Source organism: Aptenodytes forsteri, unplaced genomic scaffold, assembly GCF_000699145.1.
Source record: "Aptenodytes forsteri isolate BGI_AS27 unplaced genomic scaffold, ASM69914v1 Scaffold83, whole genome shotgun sequence".
Taxonomy (NCBI): domain Eukaryota; kingdom Metazoa; phylum Chordata; class Aves; order Sphenisciformes; family Spheniscidae; genus Aptenodytes; species Aptenodytes forsteri.
This window is the reverse complement of record NW_008795371.1, coordinates 5,745,716-5,754,956: the sequence shown is the minus strand read 5'-3', so window position 1 is coordinate 5,754,956 and position 9,241 is coordinate 5,745,716. Positions and strand designations below refer to the sequence as shown.

Here is a 9,241-nt window from a genome sequence, read left to right as displayed (position 1 = left end):
TGGCTGCTGTAGTTCATTGACCTTTGTAAAATAAATATGTACGGCCTCTTTATTCATTATTTCTAGGCAAAAGAACATCATTAAAGAGGACTTATGCTGACATACACTTTCAAATTTATCTCAAATGTTAGTCATTGCAAGGAGGATGCAGATGCCCAAACTTAATATTTGAAAGCCAAGAAACAGGGTGAAATCAAAGCTTAAAACTAACAGCATTTTTGCACTTGTAATTTAAAAAATTTCTTTTTGTTTATCTCTATTTAAATAGAGAGCCTGTGAAATGGGCCTGCGTAGGGAACCAAATCTCTTCTCTGAGTATTCCCAGAGAAGGGATAGAATTGTGTCATAGTTAGAAGGGAAACAAAGGGAGACACACAGTAATTCTCACCTTTCGTGTTACTTTCATTGTCAAATTTCCCATTTTACCTATTATAAATCCTCCATTTTTTTTCCAGATGTTAAACCGTCTAACATTTTGGTAAACTCTAGAGGTGAAATCAAGCTTTGTGATTTTGGTGTCAGTGGACAACTGATAGATTCTATGGCAAACTCGTTTGTTGGCACACGCTCCTACATGTCTGTAAGTACAGATTTTATAGCTTTGTGTTTACTATACATTATGGTAGAGTTACCACAATGCCAGTAACCAAACAAGAAACCAACTATTGATGTTACTACTGCTCTTCATAGATCAGTGCTTCATGCATTCCAGGAATATTCCAGTATCATATCAAATTGTTTATGGGAGGAAAGAACTGTTGCAAGAAAAGTCAAGCAGTTTGGAATATTTTATAACACTACAGAAGAGATGCAATTGCATCTACATTGCAGAATCCAATCAGTTAATGCATTTGGGTTTTGTATACATGTGTCTCCAAAAAAAGTCCAGTATTTTTAGTTTGCTTTCCTTATTAAGTGTGGTTTTCTTTCCACTCCAGTATTTTGCTGCAGTCACTTACATAGGCAAGGTGCTACCTCGTTAGTGATCCTGTTGTGACTGCTGCTGGGAACCCAACACGGCTGCAGCAACAAGAGAAAGCGTAGGAGTGGCTAGTGTGGACAAGGCCACGGCAGCTAATCTGAGACTATTTACAGGGTATTCTTTATTCCTGTATTTGAGGAATACCTTGAAACTTGCTCTTCAGAGGAACTCTTTGCATTATGTGAAAGTCACAGTTAATGGAAATAAGATCTCTTTATTCTAATGTACTCACCTTGTTCAGCATACAGCCAATTAACTCATACAATCAGAGCGTTTGGGGATTCTGCTGTAGGATTGAAACTGTGTGGGCTTAAACTTAAAGGAAAAAAGCATAACAATGCTGCTTCTGCTCAGCATGGGACCTGCATTTCAACATCAAAGACAGTATTCTCTTTTTTTTTTTTGTCATTTAATATCGGTAACATACTTGAAATAAAACTGTGCCTTATGTTCCCACATATATCTAGGGGCTGTTGCTAATTAGCAAAAAAAATTCACAGCTCCATCTCTTCTGGGCCCTTGACATACTACTGGCGTTCCCTTTTTCTTCTAGAGAAGGAATGAGAGCAAAGCGCTGTCTACCTTCAGTTTTCCTCAATTTATTGTTTCTACCAGACTGAGATTTAGCTTTGCTCTCTGTCACCATATGTCACAGACCGAGATGTGATGGTGATTTTATTTATTCTTTTTGATAGTATCTGAAGTACCTTTTCTTGCAGTATCTTCCTTAGCATACTTTTTCAAATAACAGCTAGAGAATTGTTACATGCCAAACAACATCCTGTTCTACCAAATGAAGGTGTGTACAATCAACAATGCTTAACTTGAACATATTTTCTAGATTTTAATTATTTTTGTATTACTACTACTGTGTGTATTTCCTGCTTTTTCTCATCCACTCACTTCTTCCTTTACACTTACATTTTATGAAAATCTACTGTGTATCTTTGGTTTTGGGCATCTTTATCCATTGTCCAGCAATTGTGTAGTTTATCCAGATGGCTTTGGGATGAAGGTGTCCCACTGAGGTGGGACACTGGAGAAAGCTCAAATATAATCTCAGTCAACGTTACAAAACTAATTTAACAAAACTATCACCGATTATGGCAGAGGGAAGAGACTTTATGGTAATACTGCATTCTTACATTCTATGAGAATAAGTTTCAAATTATATGTATTTTTCCAAATTATGCATATAGTCAGGCAAGAATCTGCACCGTTTTTGTAAAATATGAGCTTGATTTTTTTTAAAAGAGAACAGAAACGTGAACGTTTTCTTTGAGAAGTCTTAGTAAAAATGGATCCAAGGATGATGTAGATCGATGTAATAAAAATTGCAGAAACCATCTTCAGCATTTAACATAGTACTGATAAAACAAGTGTAAAAACTAAGCAAAAGGAGTTGGTTAAGGACTAATCTTATGTTTAGGCATATTGTTCTGTTCTTTAGGCAGAAACAGAAGATGGATACGCTGATCAGAACTGAGGATCTTTGGAGCAATGTGATTGGGATATCCAGATACAGCTTTAATCATCATTCAACTGACCAAAAAATCCCATACCTAAATACCTTTCCAGTGTTCGAGTCTAAGAACAATACAAAATATATTTTTAGCTGAGTGTCTTACCTGCATACATTTTCATAACACATTAACATGTGTATATAATCTATCCAGAACCCGTGTTTGTCCCTTTCTAGTTTGTTTTTTCCTGAGGAAAAATTTAAGCCTATTGCATTTTTGTTTGTCAGGCCATAATGTGCAAGTAGTTAAGCTGGCAGAACATGTCTGCCTTCCTATCTTGTATATATTTTTTTAATCACTATACCTCCAGGAAAGGTCTGTGCCCTGCATAATACTTTATCGCTCAATTTGTATGTTATGTTTTATTGTCATTTTGATGGATTATAGAGCTCAACAGTTTATTTAGAAGTTATTTTGAATATGGATCTAAAACTGCAGTATGCATGTATATAATAGTCCTTGTATAAATGCATTTCTGCTATAGGGAGCTATCAGAATGGTATCAGCTGAGAAGTGTCACAAACTACAAGATTATTCCTAGAGCACCAAGTCACTTTTGGACCCATATAGAATCAATAAAGTCACCTTCCCTCTCCTTCCCAAAGCAGAAAACCAAGAACAGCTTCTCAGGGAAACGAGGTGAATCTTTAGTTGCCCATACGAGTTTTGCTTTCTTATTCTTTAATTATCCCATCATTATTAATAGTTGCAACATTTAGATATTATGTTAACATAGTAAACCAGCAACATAATAGCATCATTTTTAAAGAGTCAGTTATTTGCAGTGGTGGTATGTAATGTTTTTGGAACTTCTGGAACTCCAGATGAGATATTTAAAGAAAAAGATCAATAAGTCACTCATTAGAACGTGTCATACTAACAGGTTGGGGTTTCATCCTCCATTTTATCCAGGCTATTGCAGAATGCAATTTTTTTTCCTCCTTGTTACAATATTTTTTTTTTTTTTTTTTTTTTTTTAGCCGGAAAGACTACAGGGAACTCATTATTCAGTGCAATCGGATATATGGAGTATGGGGTTGTCACTGGTAGAAATGGCTATTGGCAGATACCCGATTCCTCCTCCTGACTCTAAGGAGCTGGAATTAATGTTTGGCTGCCCAGTAGAGGGAGATTCTCCAGTCACTGAGACCTCGCCCAGGCAAAGAACACCTGGTCGACCAGTGAGCTGTAAGTTACAACAATCTGTTAAATTCTTTTCTAACACCCTTCTCTGTCATCTTAAAGGTCTTCCTTATCTGATACTGGTCTGCATAGTGTGGCTTTAAACTTCAAAAAATCAGATTGTGTTGGGCACCTGGCTCAGTCCTACTATGAGGAGGTATCTGAGTTTGAGAGTCAAGGACCAGAGATCCATTTGTTGATAACTGAGCTGTTCATGAGCACCGTTAAGGTCCCATTCTGTTGATAGGGTTCATCTCTCTAAGATGCAATGCTGATCAGAGTACAGTAGGACTATTCCCAGTGAAGTTAATGGTTTAGATCAGACCTGAAAACAATGTCTCCTTGCATAAAAGTATGTTGCTGTTTCACTTTTTTCCCTGTAAATCTACTGGATGCCATGTAAGAATAGAGTGCATGACTGTTAGCTTCTTAAAACACCTCTGCCATGGGAGGAGAGTCACACTGTATTTTTCGACTTCTACAATTTCTTTTTAGCCTATGGACCAGACAGCAGACCCCCAATGGCAATCTTTGAACTTCTTGATTACATCGTCAATGAGGTAATCAACTATTTGCACTTGTACTAATACAATTGTAAATTTTTAAAGCATTCCAGAATTTGAGAGGGTGTGGAGTTAGTGTTAGGATAAGCCATGTCTTCTGATCTTTTATTGCTGCAGTATGAGACACATGTCCTTGTTATGTGTGTTGGCTTGATTTTTAAATTATTCCCAGGAAAACTTTAGTTCATTTCTCTGCATCATTTAAGTAGGTTCATGGGTTTTCTAGCTTGGATCGTGCAGCCTGTTAGGACAGTTAATAGCAAACAGTATGATCAAGCATATACAAAACTGTTTGTTTTTTTTTTTCCATTTGATTTGTTTTAGTCTTATGAACAACCTCAGTTATAATACTGTGTCTTTCAAATAGCTAAGCTATAAGGCTAGTTAATAGAGATTGCTATTTTAGAATCGATTGTCTGTTTCCAATATTTTCACAAGTGCTACTGAAACTCACATGACTCCTGCTTGTGTCCTTCCAAACAAAAAAAGCATGCTCGTGTTAGCTATCACTTGTAACAGCTGGATAATGTAATTGTTCCAGGTGAATGAATTATAAAAAAGTGTCTGACACACCTATTTAAAAAGCACAGTTGGTGCCTAGGTCCCTGCAATGACTAGCAGTGCTTATGCTACTGTACATGTACTGATAAACTGCTGCTGTTACTCATGTGCATGCACAGTTCTCCTCTCGCATTACAAACCTATTTTGCATATTTTGTAACACTTCAAAATGACAGCACTAACTCTTGGAATAGAGTTAGCATTAGATTACTTAAGACACAGTCCTGCTCTTGTAGCATCCCTGAGGAGGTCAGTTTAAGCTGAAAAAGGAGGTCAGTAGTTGAGAATTTGGCAAGATTATCTTCTGCCACCTCTTGCACCACAAGCAATCTTCAGCATGAGCTGCTACATCCAACAAAGTCTGTACACCAGTGAGTAACTGAATGCAGGCTGTGTCCTAACTCTGTACATACAAGTAGCCCAAGTGTAAGTGCTTGCAGAACCCATGGTATAAGAAGGAAAACTTAACTCTGACCCTATAGCAAATGTCATGGAGAACAAGACAATAATATGCAGGTTTATATAGTACCTCTTCTTTCTTTATCAGAATTCTCTTTGAATTCAGAACCTGAAGACACTCATTTCCTGGGACAGAATATTTAGATCAAAAGGATGATGGAACTAATGATGTGCAGGGCATCTTCCCTTCCCTAAACTGGAGATTAGTAGTGAGGAGAACAACACAGTGCTAATTACTGCCAGCTGCTCTGAGCCTTCTTTAATGACAGCTCCAGGCTGTGTTAACCCCATTCAGGTGTGTGTATGGGGGGGAAAAAAAAAGGCACAACAAAAAACACCCCACACCATAGAAACTGTCTCTGGTCTGATTTATTACTGAAACACCTAAAATCCAGCAGCTGTGAGAGTAATAACCAACAGTAGTCAGTAATAAACTTGGCACCTTTACTTTTATAAATCATATGACAGCACATCCTTTATTCATATGCATGGAAGCTGAAGTCTGCCTGACACTTGTTTCAGAGCTCAGCTTTGAAGGAAGGCCTGGGTAGTGCTAGGGCTTTACAGCTTTGCCCAGATATAGGACATATAATTGGTTGATCTCTGGGTAGGTTGTGCATCATCATGTATTAGTTATGCTGAATGACTGCTGATTTCTTTTTTTTTTTTAAGCCACCTCCAAAACTGCCCAATGGTGTGTTTGGTTCCGAATTTCAAGATTTTGTTAACAAATGGTGAGTATTTTCTCTATGTCTAAGTTGCAAAGGGACACATTTGGGATCAGCCCTGCTGTCTTACTGTATCAATAACTTGACAATTAGAGTCCCTACTTGTAGGTCATGGCAAATGTGGAGTAATGTGAATTAGCATAATCCTCTTTCTCCAACTGTTAATGTGCCTAAAGCTCATTTTACAGGCACCAGCTTGACAGCATATGCATCCAAAGAGAGCCCCAAAGCTGAGAGATGTTCCCTTCTTTAAGATACGATCTCTGCTGCTGTGTGCAGCTTAGATTGGTGTCTTCAGTGCTGAGAAAGTACTATAGTACTTATGGACTCTGATCATACAACACGCTCCTAAAGGAGGATCCTTACTTTTAAGGGTAACCTTCACAGCATTCTGCAGTGACTGTTCCATATGATGCAGAAGTCTTGCAGGCTCCAGATGCTTTTTTCTTTCCAAGTGCTTCACTGAACTAACATCTTTATCACACCAGTCATTCTCCCATCTATTTACTTTTCCAACCGCGCTTCAGTGATACCTGCACTGAACCAGTATATTCAGTGCTAAGGGAGGCAGTTCATTACAGTTTGGAAAGTTAGTTTATTTATTAAAAGCTACATATATTTATTTACTGTTTCCAAAAGGAAGAGCAGTAACACAATAGCTGTACTTGATACTGAGCTTGAAAAGACTTGGGTAAAAGAAACTTGAGGGATAAAGCGATTAATATTGTTGAATTTTTGTTTAAATGGCAATTCGATCTCTCCAGCTTGGTTATAAACACTCACTCCTGCCCCCACTGAACAGTATCAGACAACTCAGGATTTCATACCTAAAACTATACCTGTGAAACCTATGGAAGGGAATTGCTTACAGACCCAGATCTATGTTTGAGAGGCACTACCTTACCTAATGCTTTTATCTAGAGTGGTATCTTCTTGGGACCAATGCAGTATACCAACATGATATAACTTGATCTTTATTTTAAAAGATAATAGTGTGTAACTTTGTAACACTTTCTGTTTTCCTAGTTTAATTAAAAATCCTGCCGAGAGAGCTGATTTGAAGCAGCTGATGGTAAGTGAAAGTCCTTAACTTGAACTAAGAGCAGTCTGCTGTGCAGGTTGGGTTCCTGAGCTGACCTGAGATCATATGGCCTAGAGTGTAGTTTGTGGCCCCTGACACAAGCAGCTCAAACAGTTTGAGGGCAGGGGGCCCCTTTTCTGATCCAGAGATCAAGGGGCCTCAGGCTTTCACATGCTCCTAGAACAGGGACTATCAAGGAGACCAAAACTGGTGGGTTTTGAGTCTGTTGTGTGATAATTACAATGAGTATATGACCTAATGCTATTTATATTAATTGGCAAAAGAATTATCTCTCTTTCTTGGGTTTATTAGTCAATAATAAAGTATATAGATTATTACTTTTAAGAGGAAGAAAGAACGAAATTCCACATACCTTAGGGACTTGTTAAATAGGCTTTATCATCTTTTTGTGAAACACAGGATTTGCCTCTCTTTTTTTCATCAGCTTTGCCTTGCAAAATCTCTAGAACTACTAGACACAAACAAATCTTGCATTTTTTTTTTTTGCATGAAATGACTTTATCAGTTTCAGTGGATCTTTTCATGGCCTTAAGTATATGATAGGACTTAAGTTCTACTACAGAAAATGAAGTTTTCCCTGCACTGATCCTGCTGTACAATAAGGTTGCAAAATGCAGTCAGACTCCTCCTATTACAGAAAGCCTTTCTGTGCACAGGCAGATATTTTCCAGAGTATTATCTTAAGTGGCTGAGTCATATCCTTATCACATACTGTGGTGTAAGTATTCTGCAATAGGCACTGTGTAGGCAGTATTCCTCTGGAATACTTTGTGATGTGTACATTTCATGTGCTGGTTATTTCAGTAATCCTGCAGAAAAGCTTTCCTGATCATTTCCTGTGGTTTGCCAAATTTTATAGCCAGCTTGAATACTGAAAGTAAACTGGATTTATTATGCTTCATGTTATTCAAAATTATTATTTAACAGATTGAGTGCTTGAATAATAATATTCTTCTCCTCTGCTCAGATTCATGCTTTCATTAAGAGATCTGAAGCGGAGGAGGTGGATTTTGCGGGGTGGCTTTGTTCAACCATAGGCCTCAACCAACCGAGTACACCCACACATGCTGCTGGAGTCTGAATATGGAAGAACAAATCCTGTACTGTACATCTGTTAACAACAATGCTATTTTGGTCCTATTTCCTCAGCTTGTACCTGTTCAAACATGTATTTCACCTCTTAAGGAAGAATGTCTTTATAGCATGTGCCAAATGGTTTTAAGTTTTGTCATAAACTAATTGGTATTGTATTGGATTACATTCATTTACTGACCAAAACGTTAAGATGTTTAAGTTACAGTGCTTGCTGATTTTTTTAAGTGATTATGGATATTCTTTCTTAATGAAAATATCACTGGGGGTGTTTACCCCCAGCTTGTTTGAACTTTATCAGGATTCTTTGTAAACTGTTGGTACTTCAATCATGCTTACCGAATCTCCAACGCAAAAAGGGTTAGGGATGCTCCAAAACTGTATCTGTCGAGCATGCTTTTGCTGCTGCCAAACTGTATCTGAAAGTTAGGCCTAATGTTTCCAATTTTGCTGTTGTTTAGAGATCTCTCTTTCCAGGTAAAGAAGGCAAGAGCCCTGCATTTCTTGGAATGTACAGGGCAATATTCTAATTGTAGACTTGTTCATATTTCTATATTTATTTTTAAAATGTATCATCATACTTGGATTTAGTGATGTATGTCTTTCTAATTGATTTTTAAAAGTTAGTTCTTGGAAGTGTCCTACAGAATCAAGACAAAGATCCAGGCAACTTGCTTTCTTTTAACCTAAAAATTCATGACAACTGTGTTAGTGTCTAAAGTGTATGAAGATCCTCTATTGTTTTATTCTCTCAGATGTTTAGCAATGGATTCTCTTAATAAATATATTATCAAGTAATGTCTTTCTAATTGATTTTTAAAAGTTAGTTCTTGGAAGTGTCCTACAGAATCAAGACAAAGATCCAGGCAACTTGCTTTCTTTTAACCTAAAAATTCATGACAACTGTGTTAGTGTCTAAAGTGTATGAAGATCCTCTATTGTTTTATTCTCTCAGATGTTTAGCAATGGATTCTCTTAATAAATATATTATCAAGTACTTCTTTGAAGCTTTTTTTAAAACTCAAAAACTAACTAAAGCCTTAAGCTGA

At 37.2% G+C, this 9,241-nt stretch overlaps 1 protein-coding gene across 1 annotated transcript in view; it reads left to right on the top strand.

Moving 5' to 3' along the window:
- Positions 1 to 8,990, top strand: part of MAP2K1 (mitogen-activated protein kinase kinase 1) — a 40,747-nt gene extending 31,757 nt beyond the window's left edge. Inside the window, exons 6-11 of the mRNA XM_019472391.1 lie at positions 456 to 580; positions 3,486 to 3,693; positions 4,183 to 4,247; positions 5,943 to 6,004; positions 7,025 to 7,070; positions 8,068 to 8,990. Coding sequence (XP_019327936.1) covers positions 456 to 580; positions 3,486 to 3,693; positions 4,183 to 4,247; positions 5,943 to 6,004; positions 7,025 to 7,070; positions 8,068 to 8,181 — 620 coding nt within the window. The 3' untranslated portion in view covers positions 8,182 to 8,990. The remainder of the gene's footprint in view (positions 1 to 455; positions 581 to 3,485; positions 3,694 to 4,182; positions 4,248 to 5,942; positions 6,005 to 7,024; positions 7,071 to 8,067) is intronic.
- The last annotated feature ends 251 nt before the right edge of the window (positions 8,991 to 9,241 follow it).